At 34.0% G+C, this 22,076-nt stretch overlaps 1 protein-coding gene across 3 annotated transcripts in view; it reads right to left on the bottom strand.

Moving 5' to 3' along the window:
- Window positions 1-22,076, bottom strand: part of supt3h (SPT3 homolog, SAGA and STAGA complex component) — a 133,592-nt gene that overhangs the window by 38,441 nt on the left and 73,075 nt on the right. For all 3 annotated transcript variants that reach the window (XM_079385815.1, XM_079385816.1, XM_079385817.1), the window contains exons 3-5: window positions 20,557-20,641; window positions 4,162-4,248; window positions 2,332-2,425 (exon numbers count right to left, since the gene is read on the bottom strand). In XM_079385815.1, the coding sequence (XP_079241941.1) occupies window positions 2,332-2,425; window positions 4,162-4,248; window positions 20,557-20,641 (266 nt within the window). The remainder of the gene's footprint in view (window positions 1-2,331; window positions 2,426-4,161; window positions 4,249-20,556; window positions 20,642-22,076) is intronic.

The following is a 22,076-nucleotide window of genomic DNA, read 5'->3' as shown; positions in this document are numbered from 1 at the left end:
CACTAAAACCTAACTAAATAAACACTAGTAAAAGCATCTATGATCTAATGAATTCATGCTTCAAAATTAAGAAGTACAAGTAAAAAAAAAAGTCACATTTTAAATATGTCCAAGCTAAATGTAACAGGATGTTTAGAAGTGCTTTGAACAGCAAATAAAAACATAAAACTGCATTAAAAACAATCAAAACGCATTGATCTAGTGAATTCATCCTCTGGTGTACAAGTATACACCAAGTAAAACTACAAGTATTTTTTCATTTCACCTGTAACAGAGTGATCAGAAGTACTTTAAACAAAACAGATCATGCATTTTTTCTAGGCTTAGCTACCGTAATTTAACAGAGTGTATCTTTATAGAACAATATGTGTAAACGTCTAAACAAGACCAACCACACAACCAACAGCATTTGCAATCCAAATTCTTTCTGTAACTACTTTCTATCAAATTAAATATAAAAGTTATCCTATCATGCTTTTTTTTTTACAATTACCTACTGTAATTTAACTGAGCTTTTATAGAAGAATATGTCTAAACGCCAAAACACTGATTAACTTTTGCAACCCAATTTATTTGTAACTACTTGAAACGCAATATTCAAAATGAAAAAGACAAGTGAAACCTAATTTTTTGCACTATGAATTTAAAACGTGTTGAAAATAACATGCCTTAGTTGCATTTAGCCCGTTTCCGCCACTGAATAAAAAAATAAAGGTAATTTAGTTTTATCACAATTCTGATTTTTATATCATAATTCTGAGTTTCTCTCGGAATTGTGACTTTTTCTAGCAATTCTGACTTTATAATACGCAACTGCCGGTTTATAATCACACAATTCTAAAAAAGTCTTTGAAAAAAGAATTGCGATTGTCAGAAAATCTCCCAAATCTGACTTCACTTCTCAAAATTCTGACTTTATAAATCGCAATTGCGTGTTTATATCACAATTCTGTGAAGAAAAAGTAAGAATTGCGAGTTTGCATTACACAGTCCAGAGAAAAAAAGTCCTTTTATCCAATGACCTTTTATTTTTAATTCAGTGGCGGAAACAGGCTTCCATTCTAATCGAACTGGCATGAAGATGTTAAGATAATATTAACATTAAAATGATGATTTTCTGTAAATTTGACATGACTAAATGGGATTGATATCACACAAAAAGGAAAGCAGTTTCATGAATTGCTCACAGTAAAACCATGTAGGAACACACAGTAAGAAAATAAACAGCACTTCACAATGACAATCTCCTGCTCTACTGTATCTGAGCCCAGATCTGCTGAGCAACCTAAAAAAAGACAATAGCGGTTGAACAGAAGTTCCTCATTTGCAGTTTAGTTTTGTTTTAGGGGTCACTGCACGAACACTGCATGGAAAGAAATCAAAACCTATGTTCTCGCTCTACGCTGCCCTTTTTTGCAACCCTTCGAACGCACCACACCAGAGCAAAACCATCTCCTGTCACGGGCCGACTCCCACCACAGGCCTCCGAGCACTCACACCGAAACAATTCCCTCCAAGATTTTATATCGCATGCAATAATGCAGATAATAGTCAGAGAAGAATAATCCCCCGCTTTGAGGCGCTTCTTTGGGGTCAGAAACTTTCAGAAGAGCAACACATTGCAGACAGCGAGCCATGGAAAAGCATCTGCGTTCAGACAGGGAGACTCCACCATTCAAACACTGCATTTCACTGTTCTTCCATCTCTCAAGTTACACTCTAGATGAGGAGCAAGAGTCCTAATGACACTCCGCATGACATTACGCTGCTTGTGCGGATGGTTTTCCTCCTCCATGCTCGTTTTTCGGTGATATTGATGAGGGAGTGCTGTTCAAAGCAGATTCATGCCAAAACTTCTGTCTGCATTTTGGTTAATGACTCTCGCTGATTGACTGTGGCGTACAAAATTACCCCTCGACTCCGCTCGTTATGCGCCGCTTCGTCATTTAAGGCAACGGCTAAATGGTAAAATGCTGTTGATGGGGGAAAATGTTTTGAATATCTTACGACCAAAATCATTCATATGGAAAACATGCTAAGCGGCAAAATATATGAAAGTACAATACACCAACTAGGGGTGGGAATTGAGAACAGGTTCTCCTTCAGCATGATGTTCCGATCCTTTAATGGTTCTAAAGAGATTGAATTTTTGAATTTGAATTCTAACAAAGAATGGTTTGTTGTCATGGTGATCAACATGCATCTTATTTTCTGTCAGCAATGCATGTGATTAAACAATAAATAAACACTTGATTCATTGACTGTCAATTTTGAATCAGTGGCAGACCATAAAATGTATGAATATATTGGAAAATACTACACATATCGTACCTGAATCCAGCAGATCTTCATCTTCGACGGTTTTGAGGACTCTGGATTTGTAGTCTCTGAACTGCATGTACCTGATGAGCCGGCATAATTTTTTCTGATAGAAAAAAATAACAGGTTTACACCGTGTCCTAACTACACGCGACAAGAAATTTGAGTGTCCACACCAGATGCGATACGAAAATATCACAGCCAATCAGAAGCGCGTATGGGCGGGCTCTCTCTGGAAGCGCACTACTCTCGCAACGAATGGATACGTTTTGAATCTAATTCATAAATATTACACCTTTTTTAAAATAATTAAATGTACATACTGAGTGACTGATAACATCTTTGTCATGCAATACACTCGTTGGTTCGCAGTAAGTTTTAACGGTAATTTTTGCTTTAATTTATTTTCAAGATAAACTATCCGTTGTTGCTTTCAGTATGGCTATAAGGTCACGCAATATGATATTTAAACTCATATTAGACATGTTTAACTTTGAATAAAGCACATAATCACCTGAGATTATCTACTGTCATATAGTTTGTATGTTGTTATTCCAGCTGCGATGTCGCGGAAATAGAAACCATTTCTAAATTTGATATTTCGCGTTTCGCCGTCGTGGCTAGTTAGGACAAAAACTCTGATTAACATGGAAAAGATACCTTTTATCGCATATTGTTTCGCATGTAGTTAGGACACAGCCTTAAGAGTTCAAACTAAAACAATCTCCATCCATCCTACAAAATGATCTTTTTGTTTCAATTCAGTTCTTAACATTGTAAATAATGAAATATTGCAAAAATGAATATTGTCAATAATTTAAAAGGCTGAATCTCCATCCATCTTTATCGCACAAAATAATCTTTATAATGATCTTCACAACATTCAAGAAAATTAAATGAATATGAATATTGCAATATTGCAAAAATAAGTAGTCTCTGCTTTAAACAAAAATAGTAGGAAAACAAAATAATTATAACAGAAGAAAAAACTCAGTTAAAGATGACAAGTTTGATTCATTTCTGTGAATCACGTGTCCATTCCAACGAATCGATTCAAAACTCTCGAACAGTTTGTTTACATCATCACTCAACATGTCATCTTCAAGTCCTAAAATGTTTTTGTAAAGAAAATTTAGGGAAAGAAATGTGTGGAAAACCTTCATTTTATTAATTTATTTGATTTATAAAAGTTTATTGTGGTTTAGTTCTTGCATTAAACAAATTTTATGTACCCATCTTACTGTAATAGTACAAATATCTCATTTAGGTGCAATGTTTAAACTAAAACAATCTACATTCATCTTTGCATCCTACAAAATTAACTTTTAATTTGGGTTTCTTCACTACATTCAATAAAGTAAAAAAAAAAAAAAATGCTGGCAATACTGAATTAAGCAGCATTATGAATATTGCAAAATTATATATATAAAGAGAGAGAGCGAGAGAGAGAGAGAGAGATAGAGAGAGAGAGAGAGAGAGAGGAGGTAAGTATGATTCATTTTGGTGAATCAGTTGTCCATTTCAATTAACTGATTCAAAATAATTAGGGGAAAATGTGTGAAAAACGTTTGTTTTATTGATTGATTATTTTATTATAAGTTTATTTCATCTACTTACCCTCTTCACCGAAATCACATACTGTAAATATCATGTAAAATCATCAAAAAGCTCAAAAGACTGTTTTATTACATCACCTAGCCCTGATTCTTGGTTTTAACCAGTGAGCGAAAAGCAACAGAACAACAAAAGCAATAAAACTACTTGATAACCAAAGCGGTAGTCCATAAATATGAAGGCTAATGATTTATGTTGTGGTAATGTCTCATATTGGTGTGCTTTTACCTTGTCTTTCCTCATTAGAAAGATGATATCCTCTGGTGAAATGGCCCTGGCCCCTCTCAGGAGGGCCACCTCAGCGGCCTGATGGAGCTGCAGGAGCAAAGAAAGAAAGAAAGGAAGGCAATTCAATCAGCAAAGAAAGCGGGAGTATGTAACAATCAGCGCTTGGTAACATCAACCCAAAGATGTTTTTAAAATCAGCGCTTTGTAAGTCACTGACGCACTGCATCTGCAGCATGAAGACCTTGAGCAAACCGATAAACGGTTTCATTTTTAAAGCAGGACTTGAGTCACTTTGGTGTGACGTGAGCTTCAAGTCTTCAAGTCAACGTCTAACTTTGCTATTTCTGCTCAAAACTGTCCTTGAGTGCAATGCAAACAGAGAGAAATGCATCAAAACAACAGATACAAATGAACCAGGCACAGCAAAATACCACGTGATGCTGCTCTGGAGATGAAAACAAGACAAACAGCCTACAAATAGGATTAATTACTTCTATGTTTTATGTGTCCTGGTTTAATGTAAAGACATAATCGGCCTTTTTATCAGCCGGTGCATGAGAGGTTTACAGAGGAATGTCTAAATCATATGCAACTAAATCTTTAAGCTGGACAAAAAAGCTGCAATGAAAAATGTCTGGTGAAGTGCTATAATTTCACTTTGTTGCCAAAAGAGGAAAAACAGCTCATCCATCATGGTGGAAATGATAGCTGTTCTTATGTAAATCAACATATCCCATGAACGCTCTAGAATTATGGCAAATCTCATGGAGGGACTGTAGTGTTAACTTACTGATATTTTTAAACCCGTCCTTACAAAAGGATAAAAAAGAAAAGAGGATCGAGTTCAACAAAACTATTCTTTGTAAAACTGCTTTGGACGTGAATGTGAAAAGTGCTATATAAATATACTGCACTGAACTGAAGTAAACCGCAACTAATGATCTGTGACGTATATAATGACAAACACACAAAAAGAGCAAGCTTTGATTACTTGTAGAGCTGGTTTTCAGTTCAAAGATGATTTCATATTGAGGATGCTCTAACAAAATACAGTCTGAAAAATCAAATAACTTCATGTAATAACCAAAAAAGGTCAATAAAATAAAAGATTACATTAGGAACATACAAATATCTGAAAAGCAAGAAGCATATTTAAAAGAGCATTAAGACCTTCTGCATTTATCCCTCTGGGGTCTGAGGGTGTTTTGGGGCCCTGGAGAAGTTTTGACATGCCCTGACATTCGTGCTTTTTTCAGTTGTTTATAAACATATAAATGGCCTTGAAAAGTCTTATAACACTGTAGCCAGCACAAACTAATTTTATGATATTTTGTGATTTTATATGCTTTATGTAAATATATTACAGTTACTCATTTTTTATTGCAATATAATAAACTCAAGATTAATCTGAATCACAAAAAGCTTTTTAATTTTAATAAAATATATATTTTATTAAAAATAAAAATATAGTTTATTTCAGTTAACTTTTTTATTGTTTTGTTTAATAATAACTATAGTAAATAGTCCTAATAAACAGTCCTAAAAAGGTTTTATTTACTCAAAATATAATTTTTTATTTCTTTCTTTTAATTTGAATAAAAAAATTGTGTTTAATTAATATATGTGAATCAGTTAAGATAAATATTTTCCAAATCCATTTAAACAATTTGTTTTATTTTATTTCAATTTATTTTGCTTCAAGTAATGAAAATGTTTTTTTTTTTAATGGTTTTAGTTTTAGTTCTTGATAGGCCAAATAGTCTATAAAAGGCATATTTAAATTTACTCAAAATATAATTTCTTTCTTTTAATTTGAATGAATGAATGAATGAACGAATAAACTAATAAATAAGGTATTTAAATGAATCAATTCAAAACTCTTGACTGCTTTAAATCATCATTTAAGCATGTTTATCGTAATGAATGATTTCATTAAAAGGTATTTAGGAAACAAATGTGTGTAAAACCTTTAACTGTCTTGGTTCATGATGAGAAATAAGCGGGAAAACATTTATCAAAGAAAAACATTGCATTGTGTACAGGAATAATTTTGTGGAATTGTCATTAAAATAAATTAATGAAAAAAATACTCCTAAAAATAATCAACTCATGCACCATAAAACCTTTTTTTTTGTTGTTTTCATTATAAATTTAAACTAAAAATGCACTAAAAAAATAGAAACCTATCAGCATGTGATCCTAAATAAAGAGCTCTTGTTGGTAAAACCACTGAAGGGTCCTTGAAATATCCTCAACTCTGGAGTGCGGGGCCAATTAATCTCACAGAACAGACTACAACTCGTCCAAATAAGAAAAAGATGATATTCTTCATGAAGAGGCACAAACTTAATCCACCTTGAGTCCTGGAATACACACAAGCAATTCTCGGCATCTGTAAACATTTGCTGGTCATAAATATATTTGCTCAGGAACGTTCTTGTGAGTGTGCGAGCGGGACGGACCCCACACATGCACACACAGGGGGAGCTTTTACCGCCGCGCCACAAGACTTTAATATAGATCGCTCTGGCCTGGCATCACACCAAGGTCGACATACCGGCTGCCATGTCTGTCCCACCGTTTCACTGAGGAATGGTTTTTAATAGACAAAAATGGCTGTAAGTATGCACAATCTCATCCCTCACTTTCCGCACAGATCCCAGCCAAAATTCCCATCATCCTCGGAAACCAGAACCACTTTCCTGAGGATTTATATATAGTATTCTGCTATACAATGATACATTAACAATTTTATGACTTAATCGACTTGATCTGCACTAGAAAACCAAGAGTATGATACATTTAAAATCAGTTATTTGTGGATAATTTTGCCAATGTTCACTCAAAAACTGAGGGGCATAAGCTCAAATTAATAAGGCCTATAATATAATATAATATAAAATATTTTTTTGCATTGTGACGTTTATATAAACATAAAAAAAAGACTAAAAATTATTATTAGAAAATGATATTAGAAAATATAAAAATGAAAGTGGAATTCAAAATATTAACAAAACCTAGAATAAAATTAAGAATTACAAAGGGGGTTACATCTCCCACATACAGATTTAATTGATTTCTTTCATAAATTGCATTGACTGCTCTAAAATATGAGACACCATTGTTTCAGGAGTTTAGGACACATGCTTATTCAGTAACCGTTTTATTTCCTATTTGGATTAATGTATTTGCTTTTATTTTTTTAACTTTTTTTTCTAAGCTATTGTTAGATGCCAGTGCTTCCTGTCATACTATGCAAAGATTTGATTTCAAAAATATTAGCATAGCTATTAAACTATTTCTTATGGTTTTAAATCTGTATTTAACCTCAGAATGATCTCAAAGTAAGTCTGATTTTGTGGTGGCTGTGCTTTAAAATTTAATTATTATAATCTTAATACAAGTGATGAAGGATTTGGAAAGTCTGACGGTGTTAAGTACTACTCTATGTTTTAAAAAGATTTAAAAATTACATTAGAAAACATTAGAAATTTAGAAAAGTAATCAAATGTAATCAGTTACATTACTTTAATAAAGTAATTGAAAAGTTAGACTACTTATTACATTTTAAATAGGGTAACTTGTAACCCATTACATTTCCAAAGTAACCTTCCCAACACTGTATGTATATATATATATATATATATATATATATATATACACACATACATACATATATACACACACACGTGTTTTTTTTTTTATTTATAAAATCTAACATTTTTATAAAAAAAAAAAAATACAAATAAAAGACCCTGCTTGTCCGATGTGACTTTCTGGGTCAAAATGACCAGAACACAACATAAGGGTTAAATGCATATAAACCCCTTTTAAGGAAAACTTTTGATTGATTTTGGCCCAAAAGGGGAAAAACCCTGTGATCCCTTAAAAGTCTCACAGTATGGCTCTTTTCAGGCTTAAGGAAGGTTTTTCCGTACCATTTGCAATCCCTGGCTCGCAAAACTGTCTTCTGCAAAATATCAGATTAATTTTAGTAATTGCTCTAATTTTACAGGTTGATCAAAGCTAAATGAAGTCGGGCCGTTATTCCATTCACTCATGAACACTGCGATCTCTGTGGTCTTTTTCCAGTGAGGCTGTTGACAGTTTACTGCAGCGGCGAAGGACTGTTTTACCATTTCTGAGATGCCCGAGTTATCATACTGCAGCGGTATTCAGCGGATTGAGGGTGTTTTTACCCATCTCCACATTATCGTTATCATATACTGAAAAAGAAAAAAAAAAAAGTCGAAAAAGAAAACAGGAGACTGAATCCGAAACATAAACACAGACGTGGAGGGAGGGGCTGATGATGGTTTGATTGACAGCTGGCCTCAGGAAAAACCCTCCTTGTTTTCTTTTAAAGAAACTATTTTTGTGACCAAAATCAAATGTTCTGGCATTATTACCTCACCCTCATTTCTGTATGACTGGAAGCAAAACTTAAGTTGTTATTATTGTATTACAGTAATGAAAATAAATGAAAATCGAAAGCTATAAAAAATGCGAATAAGAGGGGGAAATGTGCTTAAAAGTCAAGAAAATGTCACAATGAAAAAAAATATATAATAATATATATTATCATACTATTAATAAATAAGATAATAAATAAATATAAAAATAAACAAATAATATAATATTTTGTATTTTGATATTTATAATAAAATGAGAGAAACAATACAGAATTACTAAAACGTATTGTATCAGTGTTATTTTAATATCATCATTTATTTTAGTTTCTAAGTTAGTTTTTGTTTATTTATATTTTGTATATATTATATTTGGAATTGCATTTTAATTTTATAGATTGTTTTATATTTTATAGATTTTTTATTTATATGTATATTCTGTTCTCATTTTAGTTTTTTAAAATAATTGTGTTTTTGTCATTTGTATTATTTTGTATGTGCCTATATAAATAAGCACAAATATCACGGCATGTCAAAACATCTCAATGGTCCCAAAATCACCTCAGACCCTAGAGAGTTAATTATAAAAATAATACAAATCAATAAATATATAATTAAAATTATACAGCATATATTATATTATATCACACTAATAAATAGTCTTAAACCAGGTGCATTTTATTTACAAAATATAATTTATTTTAATTTGGTGTGAAGTGTGATATCTTTCATGTGATGTCATCAAAATAAGTCTTCAATATTGGTCTCCAAAAATTATTTATAATTTTTATTTACTAGTTTTAGTTATTTTAGTACTTAAAGTTAAACTACATGAAAATTAGATTTATTTAGTTTCAAGTATGAAAATATATATTTATGGTTTTAGTTAACAATAACAAACAGCCCCAATAAACAGTCCTTTTTTTTAATTTACTCAATATATATATATATATTTTTTTTTTTTTTTTTTGAACAAACAACTGAAAGCAAATGTTATCATCTTAAATTTGATCATAGGAGGACAATAGCAGCTCTGCAAAACAAAAAGCTACATGCATTTGGAGCGACATGAAGGTGAGCAAATGAAGACCAGTCCAGAAATACGATGCATCATGACGTACAAAAGCACGTTTGCATATGAGAGCAGAGACTGAAAGAGCTCAACACGACTGAGTTCAGTGCCAGCGACTCCAGAGACAGATTCCTGGCCTGAGGAAAGCACACAGGTCTTGTTCCTTAATTAGACGAATCAGTTTTAATTACAACACATTTTCAGGCGACGCTGGCCTCGGAGGGTCTCTGCTTCATGTCACGTTACAGTGCCGGAGGAAAAGGTCGAGTTTTCATGCAACAGAATGGCAGAAGTCAAATAAACAAGGCTGCTGAAGATCATTTCCTCTCCTCTGCTACAGCGGCGCTCTGAAACAAAATCCATTATTTGATTACACTGGAAAAGGTAACAGGAAGAGCGGGAGAATTCCACTCACAGCGTCCTTGTAAAGATCAATTACACCATTTCCTTTGAAAGACGACAAAATAAAACACGCGGCGATACTTTCAGAACTCAGACAGGCAGATTTCACGTTACTTAAGCGGGAAACCTCACTGGCGGCTTGATCACATCACCTGAAAATCTAATGTGAAGGCTGAACAACATCATTACACTCTCAGCACAAACCTGAGGGACGCTGCTTACGAGGGAGTACTGTGATGTGGATAATCACAAAAAACCTGTCAAGAACACGCCTAGGTCATAGTTAAAGATTTAAAGAGTTTAAATATCTTATTTAACCACACATACAATTTTCTTTTTAATCTTTTACAATATACATATACATAAAAAATAAAAGAAACGAGAATTTTTTTTTTATATAAATGTATATTTTATATGTTTGTACATTTTTCAATGTAAACAAAAATTACACTATATTATATTATAATTATTACAGTAAACAGCAGTTATATTAGTATCAGTTACTTTACATTATTACTTTAAATTCTGTTTTATTTTTATTTTTCTGTTTTCACTCAAGTAATTTTGTTGTATTTTTTCTATTTCATTTATTTATTTGAGTTTTTCATGATTTATATTTTTAGTTTTAGCTTGTTTAGATTTAATTAAGTAATTTAAGATAAAAATGTCTTTTGTTTCAAGTAATGAAAATGGATTTGAATGGCTTTAGTTTTAGCTGTAGTTATAACCCTGGTAAATAGTCCTAAAAAGGTGTCATTTATTTACTCAAAATAAAATTTCTTATTTCTTTCTTTTAATTTGGGGTGAACCGTGACTTGGACATGTTTTTGCTTGATTCTCTCACTCATCAAAACATGTCTGTTCTGCTTCATAACAACGAGAAATCAGAGGAAAACATTAGTCAAAAACAATTAGTGAAAAACACTAACGCAGCGGCGTTATCGCCAGAACACAAACTCGCCCGGCTCGACAAGACAGAATGTTTTGCTTGTGTTCTGCGGTTTAATGGTGATGTTTGGCAGCGGACTTTATCAATGTTTGCTGAAACTCAGAGTCCCAGTGAGACGGGCAGTTCGATAAGTGTTTCCCATTTGCATCAAAAACAGTTTCAGGCCTTTAGATACGACTCGAGTCCTTCAGTGTACGTCTGTGGGATTTTCCGTCCCATTTTAACATCCAGCAGGTGAAAACCTGACCATTTTTGTGCCAAAGTTCAATTCTTCATTTTTTTTTGTTGCCAAAAATCATTAGGATATTAATTAAAGATCATGCTCCATGAAGATATTTTGTACATTTCCTACCATAAATATATCAAAACGTAATTTTTGATTAGTAATATGCATTGCTAAGAACTTCATTTGAACAACTTTAGAGACAATTTTCTCAATATTTAGATTTTTCTGCACCCTCAGATTCCAGATTTTCAAATAGTTGTATCTCAGCCAAATATTGTCCTATCATAACAATCCATACATCAATGGAAAGCTCATTTATTCAGGTTCAAGAGACTGTATACATTTCAATTTCACAAAATTGACCCTTGTGACTGGTTTTGTGGTCCATGGTCACATTTATGCTTCCTCAGGTTGTTCCAAACCTGTATGAGTTTCTTACTACTGTTGAACACAAAAGTTGATGTTCTGGAGAATGTTGGTAACCAAACAGTTGACAGCAGCCACTGACTTCCACAGTATAGGAAAAAATACTATGGAAGTCAATGGCTACCGGCCATTTTTCAAAATGTCTTTTGTCTTTTAGGGAGAGTAAAATAAGTTTCAATTAAAGGTGAACTGTCCCTTTAGGATTCAGGGTTTGAGCTCTTCTCTGGTCCCAAATAACATTAAACTAGCTTCATCATGCAGAACGTGAACTTACTGTATACAAACCACATCACGAGGGATTGAAACTCAATAAATATACCACATTACACAATCCGGGTGCAGCCGGGAGGTCTGATTTTGGGGTTTTTCGACGGTGTGAATAAGTAAACGTGTTGTCAACGGACGATGCTGCTACGACTTATTTCTAAGAACGATGAGGCCACACATTCCTCCAAGCCTCGATCCCCCTGGAAAAACTCCACCAAGGCCATTTATTTAAACAAAACACTTTGCCAATTTGTCCTCCCTGCTCGACAGCAGAGAAGCTAATTGACTCAGGCACCGAACGCTTCTGACATATGTCAGCGTGAGCACCTGGACTAGAGATGGCAGCCGTACTTCCACATCCCAACCCCAAACATCCGGCCGGCGTTCCATCGCCGAGCTGCAGGCGTCTGGGCTTCGGGACGGGGCTGAGTCTGGCTCTGGCAGACAGCTTCTAACCAGACGGATGAATGGACGTCTCTTACATTAAAAGCAGCCCAAGCGCTGGAACCGATTCTGAACGGCTAAAGAGAAGCGAGCGGTTAAATATATCTGACTCTTTATTAACACAGACCACCTATCACGGAGGCAGAGGGCAGAGTCTGCAAAGCAAACAGTGTCAACAAATGCAATAAAAATGGTAACTAGGCAAACAGAATTGTGAAAACAAAAACAGCTCTGGGTAAGTTTAGCTCGCGGAGGGTTTTCTGGCAGAACACGCTGATCTAGATCAGTTTCTGGACCTCTCATGCCCGCTTCTTACCTGAAAAGAAACAAAGTTTCACTGAAGTAGATGGTGATGTACTGTAGACAACAATGCAACTTGATAAAACTAAATTTATTTTATTTTAAAAAGAGCAAACTGACTGGTAGACTTTCTGTCTTCATTTAAAGCCTTCCTGAATAGCCGGATGAATCTCACCAACCATATTTCACCCCCCAAAAAAACAGACATAATAATATTTTGCCTAATATGCAGAAAATTAAGCACATTTCCCCACTAATTCATGTCACAATTATCTCCTTAATATTTGACTATAATTAATATAAAAGCTAATTTAATATACACAATATTTAAATATAATGAACATAAGATTATTATTGTTGTTATTATTAAATGAAAATAATTTGTGAATTTTAATATTTGTTTAATAAAAATACATTATTTTAAATAAATATAATCCAGTGATAGTCAATTAATTCAATTTATAATTTTATAATTAAATAATTTATAATTATTTTTTTTATGTAATAATATTAATCTATGATATTAATTGTATTCACTGTAAAGATATTATATATATTAAATATTATTATTTTGTATTATTTAATTACATTTTATTATTTATTATTTGATTATTATTACTTAATTTCTGAATTTAATAAAAAAAAACTAAATTAATAAAAAATAAAAAATATATATATTTTTTTATTTGTTTAAAAGAAAGGCTGATAAGAATCAGCCTTGAAAGTAATTAGTAATTACATATGTTTTAAAAGTAATTCACATTATAATGTAAAAAGTAATACATATATAGCACATGCATAAAACTTTTCAATTTCTCCATGCAAAAGAATATATTTTGTTGTGAAATACGACCTGGATGTGGAGTCACACAGATATGTTGAAAAGGTATGAAATGAGGTGTTACCCACATGAACGTCAAAACGTCTTCTAAAGTACCTACAGGAACATCAGGGGGAAAATATTTCCCTCGTCTGAGAGACCAGAATAAATCTCAGCTGGCTACTGGTCATTAAACTGATTTGTACACTGGACTCATAAATGTATTCATTAGAAGCACAGACTTGGGCGATTTTCACATGCACTAATCAAATTTACAACGGTGGTCCGTACTGAAGGGGTTGTAGAGCAAAATTGCTGTCGTTGCAAAAGACAAGACCCTGGAGACTGATAGAAAGACTGGAATCAGAGAAACTCCTGGGGAATAAAGGCCTACGAAAACAGCGCCTGCCAACATCTGCACCTGGTGCTACAGAAAAACACTGAGTGAACTCTGTTTCACATGTCAGGAGAAACGTCAAGGCTTTTCACAGGCATGTTCGCTTATTCTGCAACTAGTCATTCCGGTTAAAGGAAGCTGACGCTGGATTAACCATTTCCCACGCAGATTACACAACCCATACGAATAGAACTGCATCATCAGTCTATACCAAACAGTCTTTAGCAGGAAATTCATCGGAAATAAACACATGAAAAGTTTAAAGCACCCTAATTATCTTCTGATCACTTTTATCTCAATTAACCCTCTGCTGTTCAGTCATTTTTGACCAAAAAATTGTGTGTTACATTTTTCATCAGAATGGTACGAAACTTGGTAAAAATTTTGGCACTTGCTATGTGAATACACACACAAAAAATTATGGACCAGATTCAAAATGGTTAAATGAGCCTATAAAAAAAAAACGTATTGTTCACGGTCAAAAATGACAGCATTGGAAAGGAATAGGAAGTGAACTGCATCTAATGGAAACCTTTGGTACTGCGCCCAAAAAAATCTTACTGAAAGCTAATTTTTTGAGATGTCAACCAAAAATACGCAAGACAACTCGTTTAGATTTTTGGATTCTACTTTTTATGCAGTTTTAGTGTAAAACACATTTTGTAAAATACATATTTCATATAAAATATTAAAATAGTATTTCTGTACATTTTTCAGAATAATACATTTCTATAACTTTTTAAGTTTCACTTTATAAACTATTTTCACTTCAGCAATTATCTGCCAAGTGTCTTCTTTAAAAAGAGACCAAACTTAACCTCAAGATTAACCACAGTTTAAGTTGGAACTTTCATTTTCAGTATATGATATATGTTCAAAAAGTGGTAAACAGGTAATAAATGGATCATAACTATTCCATAAAAAGCATCATTAAACTAAACTATAGTACATTCATTTAATTGAAAAATAAAAAACTGGTAATTTTTGAGTGCCATGCGAACAACACCAGAGGGTTAATAAAGTTTGACCAGAACACATTTAGTGAAGTGAAGTGAAGTGACATTCAGCCAAGTATGGTGACCCATACTCGGAATTCGTGCTCTGCATTTAACCCATCCAACGTGCACACACACAGCAGTGAACACACACACACCGTGAACACACACCCGGAGCAGTGGGCAGCCATTTATGCTGCGGCGCCCGGGGAGCAGTTGGGGGTTCGGTGCCTTGCTCAAGGGCACCTCAGTCGTGGTATTGAGGGTGGAGAGAGCGCTGGACATTCACTCCCCCCACCTACAATCCCTGCCGGCCCGAGACTCGAACCCGCAACCTTTGGATTACAAGTCCGACTCTCTAACCATTAGGCCACGACTATTTTAATTTATTAAAGTCTGCTCTTAGAAATGTGTCTATAAAGGGATAGTTCACCCAAAAATTTTAATTTTGTCATCATTTACTCACCCTCAAGTTGTTTCAAAGAAGATAATTTGAAGAATGTTGGTAACCAAACAGTTGCCGGTAGCCATTGACTTCTATAGTTTGGAAAAAAATACCATGGAAGTCAATGTTTGGCAACTATCCCTTTAAATTATGACAACTGCAGAACATACTCGATGCAGCTGTCTTAGAGGTAAAACAACAGTATCTTACAAACAGTATGATGGCGAGCACTAGAGGTCACTGTAAGAATCCCATAAACATCTGCTGTATGGCACACAATGGAGAGACATTATTCCTGACTGACTGTCACTGTACAATCCCTCAAAGTGTTTAGAGAACACCTGGACGATCTGCTTTCAGTTAATGACCGGATCTCGACTGCCATCCTTTCTGTTCACAGAAACCAACACGCAGGCATGAGACTGACTCAGCAACAAGCCAATGGATTCTGCTGTGTCACAGACACTCAGTCCACGTTCTGCTCCAACTCAAGCTGCTAGAGGTCAAACACTTCAGATTCAGGTTTTGGGTTTTAGATTAGATCAAAACTGTACCTAAACTGTTTTTATACAAAACTGCATTTTAATGGTTTTAAGAGTTGAATCACACAGCCTATGATATCATTAAAAGATATGAGAAGCGCTTCCTCTTTGCTTATATAAATGTAGATGAATTTTACTATTTTAATTTAGCATTGTATTTTCATATTTCCAGAAGAAACCTATACAACAAACCAGGTGAGAATCACTGATTTAGAGTACGAATAAAATGAACAGATGATTATTTTGCTATGTGTGATTTCATGCATAAACACTTTTTTGACTTGAGACACTTGACCAAAACATTTTTGTCATTAAATGGACATCATTTACTCCCCTTCATGTCGTTCCAACCCTGTAAATCTTTCTTTTCTGCACACAAGAATATATTTTGAAGAACACTGGGTACCCAAACAAAATTGGACCCCAGTAAATGGACAAAAAACTAAAACTTGTGGAAAACTTTTTCCACAAAGTCACACAAGTTTGAAACGAGAGTTTTCTAAAAGCAGATAATATTTATACATGATTATATTGTTAGTTGAATTTGATTATTTTCATTTAGCATTGTTTTTCATACTACCAGGACAAAGCTACAGCAAACCATTTAAGAACCACTGATTGACAAACATCTCTCTCTTACTAGGATAACATGCACATATGATCATTTATGTGTGATTTCAAGCCAAATTATTGCACTTAAAGGGAGAGTTCATCAAAAAATTATTTCCTCACCCTCATGTTGTTCCAAACCTGTATGCCTTTCTTTCTTCTGCAGAACACAAGAGAAGAAATGTGGAAGAACGTTGGGTTCCCAAACAGCATTAGATCCCTTTGAATTTCATTATACACCCAAAAACAAAGGCATTTCTCAAAAGACCTTTTTGTTTCACAAAAGAAAGAAAGTCATACAGGTTTGGAAATAAATGAGGATGAGTAAACGATGACCGAAATTTCATTTTTAGGGTGAACTATCCTTTTAAGTTGTTGTCAGGCAATAATTCAATGCAAAAAGCAAATTCAGTTTGAGAGTTTGATTGGACAGATGACCTATGACATCATCAGCAAAAGATAAGAGAAGAGTTGTATCCTCCTTTCTTAAAGCTTAGGTTTTTGTACATGATTATAGTTCATTGCATTAGATTATTTTTAATTTTTCGTGCTACCAGAACCACAGATTTAGAGGAGAAATTATATTTTTCCTGATAGAATGCAATGCACAGAAGATGATGACTTATGCATGCTTTAATGCATAAATACTTTGGTACAAATTTACTTTAATTACAGGATATTTACATTATTATGCATTTGGCAGACGCTTTTATCCAAAGCAATATGCATGCAATCCAAGTGCATAAAATTGCACATACACACACACACATATATATATATATATATATATATGTATAATACATGCATACACTAATAAACAATAGTTTCTAACACTTTTCAGAACTGACCAGAGACACCATAAATCACGAGGCACTAAGTGACAGACACCCAAGAGAGTATGTGAGGTGTAAAAATGTAACTTCATCCATGTCTTCTGTCACACACACCACACACACACACTGACAGAGCGGCATGACATGTTTTGCAGGCCATCTGGGAAGGATTTATTGTGCAATTTGGTTTATTACTGCTGTGGTCTTCGGCTAAGTAGCTTGCTCACAATTACAGTCCAAGCGGCACTACACCTGGCCTCTCCGAACAATAATAAATCCACGAGGGAGGAAACACGAAATTAATGAAAGGTTATCGCCATCATGCCCTGTTTAGTGCTCACTGCTGAGACGAGTGGGTTATTTATAGCCCTGCGAAAATAAACACCAAAATACTGCCGTAATGCCAACCAGACTATCATTCTGCAATTGCCAAATGAAGAAAAACACAAGGAGATCGGCCACTTCGAGGAAATAACAAGGTGCTGAAAAGCAGATATGCATGGAGATGTCCTTCAAAGCTGGACGGCTGGCCATCTGAAACATCACGCAATGCTTTCTTGAGTTTATTACACTGAAAATGTGCTGTAAATTACATGCATTACAATGTATGTCATGCTGATATATGTCCACATCAGTTATGTTAGTTTTACATGACGGCACGATAGATTTTAATAACTTGATTTATAATACGCACAGCCTTCAGCAGATCTGATTGGAAACGTATGCATCTATAAATCTACCTGGAGCCAGTGTCAGAAAATAAAGATGTGCTTTGGAAATCAATATTTACCTTCTTTTCAGAAGCACTACAAACACTAGTTGAACCCTCACCTAATATGGCAATATCAGAATATGATATTAGCCTTACAGCTATTAGAGACCTCATCCAACATCCATATTTTTCTGTAAAAGGTAACAGCAAGCATATGTTGATTGGCAGCTGGTCGTGACTTGCATATGAAATATGGACCCCAAGTTAATCAGGTCTTAAGCATTTATCACCTTTTTTTACCTGTTACACATTCTATACTTTTATACTACATGTTATAATATTCAATTAATTAATTTATAATCAATTATTTGATATACATGTACAGTATATACATACACACATGTATACAGAACTGAGCCAAATGTAGATAATGGACCCTCTTTTTATTCATATTTTGTATAATTATTTTTTATTATTTATTTAATTTATAGTATAATATTTCTAAAATATGTATTATTTCATATAGATAGATATTATTTATTTTTATATTTATTTATATTTATTATTAGTGAACATAAATGCATAAAGCAAGAGCTTGATCATCTGGTGGTGGGACGTTTCCTCTGGACGCAGCAGCTTACTTCCGCGGGCCGGGGAACAGATGAGGGGCGTCAGAACTTTAAACAGACGCCATTGATCTTCACAATAAAACGTGGCTCCGCAAACTGCAAGACCCCAGAGCCATGTCAAAGAAAAGTGGCTTGATTTTGACGTCCCGGTAATAACAGGGTCTGAAATCTTTTGTTGCAGAGAGCGAGCCAGCGCTACGCAAATATTTAGTTTGATTCGGCTTGCGTTCGCATGCCTATTCTGCTTCTATATGACAGATCCAGCCACCGTGAGGGTTTGGCTCTGAGAGGAGAAACAAAAAAACACCACACCGCCTCTGAGCGTGTAAAAAAAAATTCAGATTTAAGAGCTCTCAGATTCGCCGGGCTAAAGGTTAAAACAATGAATGTTAAGAGCTGCTTTACTCCTTTTTACAGCCACGGGGTGAAAGGTTAAATCCACTGCAGCGCGTCAGAGTTTGCTTCGTGACCTCTGAGAGATAATTCTCCCAGCCAGTTTCCAAACTCCAGGCGCCCTCTAAGCAAAAGCAATTACATCTGCAGTCAGCGTGCCAGTAAAGCGCAGGCCGCTTCCCGGTGATATTTGCTGGGCTCCGTTCAGGGGAATTCTGCTCCGGTACAGTCAGTGTTTTGCTTGTGGTAACGGCATGACAAGGTGTAAGCCGGGGAGGAACGCTGTTTATCCCAGCAGTGAAAGCAACTGGCTTCATTTACTTAACTCGGCACAATCCTCATATCGCATTGCAGCGGTCGGACTCCATGCAATCCATTTCAGAAGACTGGAAAAGACGAGGAAGCCTTTGAAGTAGGTGGTGTTCCCGTTTGAGCCGCCTCTGATGATGCTATTTATACTTAATTACAGATTGCACTAAACCCTTTTCCAGATGCAAATGTCTCGAGCTGTACATGTGCACCAGGGTGTCATGATAGATACCTTAAACTCTTATCAGCGCATACACTTGAACCCAAGTCGCCTGTGCTGAATCATTATTATTGCCATTAATACATGCAGCCGTGCGCTATTAAGATCAACTATACACTTAATATTGAAATTAAGAATGTGAACTCTAAATAAATTCACTTTCTTTGAAAAAAAAAAATAAAAAAAGTCCACTTTAATGGTCTTATTGTGCACATTTTTTAAATAACTAATATATATATATAAAGTTTTTATAAACAAATTGTATTTATTTATAAAAATAAACCTTCTCTTAAATTGTTTTTCTATAATAGAAAGTAATATTAAATACAACTTAAATGACATTCTTTTGTTCTTTAAAATTCACTACATTAATCTAAAAAAACGTTTTCATTAATTGACTAAAATAAAAAAATTAAACAAAACAAAACAAGAAAAAAATGAAAATAAAATGCAACAGGGAAAAAATATTCACTTTAAAGAATGTATAGTGCATAATTTGTGTCTTTAAAATAATGTACACAACCTTATTATAAAAAATGTTTTCATAAATTCAAAATAAAAAAAATGGAAACAAAACAAAAAAATAAAATATAGCAAAGTAAAACTGATATTTAACTATTATATTCGCTTTAATGGTCTCGTGCACAATTTTTTTCTCTTTAAAATAGCATACAATACATTATTCTAAAGAGTTTTTTCCACAAATTCATTCAAATAAAACAAAAAACAAAAAATTAAATTAAAATAATTAAAATAAAGCAAATATTAATACTATACAATAATTGTTAAAGGTTATCTTAATGGTTTTAATTGTACACATTTTTTATATTATTTTAAGCTTTTTTCACAAATTCATAAAAAATAAATAAATAAAATAAATTTAAAAAACTTTCTGTCTTTGATGACGTAATCAAGGCTACTAAGCAATGAAAATTCACATCAGTAATATTTTCGCCTACTATTTATAAGTCAGCCCAAAAATCTAACTTGACTTACGAGGTTGATGAGCTGGGTGTGCACTATGTCCTCCACCAGGGCGGCGGTCTCGTGCAGCGGTCTGCGAGCGTCACCGAGAGCAAACCTGCAAGACAAATACACAAGCAGTGTGTTTACGCTCCTGACCGACATGTTTCACAACCACCATGTTGATCCCACAACCCTTATTTTAGTTTAGACAAATAATCTAAAATGGATTCTCTGTTAATGCCATCACAGCAAGCAAATGTTCATAAAATGGCAATTAACACACAGTTAAGCCCTCGGTTGGGTAATAAAAAGGCATCAGCCATTCATGGCAATAGCTGACATTCATTACAGAGGGCTTGAGTATCCAACGCAAGAGCTATTTACAAAATCTGAAGGCCTTTATTCAGCTTTTCCCACACTGCAGCTGCCAAAGCTTCCCACATCGCAGTGTGCTTAATATCGACACAGCGGTTTCATCCAATAGTAGCGCAAACCACCGCACGGCCACAGACTCTCGCCTTTAAAAGAGGAGAAGATGGGAACCTCCATGAGGAGCTCAACACTTTCGATGGAAGAGGCTTCATCAAGCAACAAGTCTGGCTCCAAACTGCATTTCACACAGAACCATGACAAATGATTTACACATTTCATTACGGAAAAAAATAAGCCGTTTTCTTCAAGAAGTGACATTATTCTGGTCGAAAACCACAAGTTATGTCTAAAAGAGTTTTCACTTTCGAAGAGTTTATCATCATTGGTTTTTATATATGGCTTATTGATTCCCCTCTTCAAACTACGCAGTGTTAAATTATACTTACCATCCATTAAGTATGAGGATATTTAACCCTGACAAAAAAAAAGAGAAAATACTAAATCTAGTGCCTAATTGCAATTTTATTTACTTCATATGGTTCAAAGATACAAAGCGCTCATGGAATCGCATAGTGCTCAAACTCTGGCTCCATGCGTCTGGTTATTGGAGATCTCAACCGTAACCGTCTTCAATTAACTTTTATTGCGTTCCTGGTTTTTTCTACTTCTTTCACCTAAATGCATTTTAATCCAAACGCCTCCCAGAGGAAAAACCATAATTTACTCCAGTGTTGTAATTTATTCCACTTGTTTAGTTACAAAGCATTTCATCTTAGATAAAGTAAAATAACAAATAAAATGAAAATAAAATGAAAATAAAATAAAACAAGTAATTTAGTCCAGTTGTTTAGAATTTGTGCCATGACCAGGACACTAGTAAGACAACACAGAGCCTTAAAAATAAAATAAAATAAAATAATTAGAATTTCAGCGTAGATCAGGGCATTTTGCAAGACCATTTGCAACATAGATCCTTAAAAATAATAAAATAAAATAATAAAAAATAATAAAAACAAAATAAATAAAATAGTATAATTTATTCCAATTATTTGGTATTTCAGCTCAGACCAGGATACTAGTAAAACAACATAGAGCCTTAAAAATATAATAAAAAATTAAATAGAATTATAAAAAATAAAAATAAAATAAAATAAAATTCTGATCATTATTCCAATCAT

This window comes from Barbus barbus (assembly GCF_936440315.1).
Source record: "Barbus barbus genome assembly, chromosome: 30".
Classification (NCBI taxonomy): Eukaryota; Metazoa; Chordata; class Actinopteri; order Cypriniformes; family Cyprinidae; genus Barbus; species Barbus barbus.
This window is presented reverse-complemented; position numbering and strand designations above follow the sequence as displayed.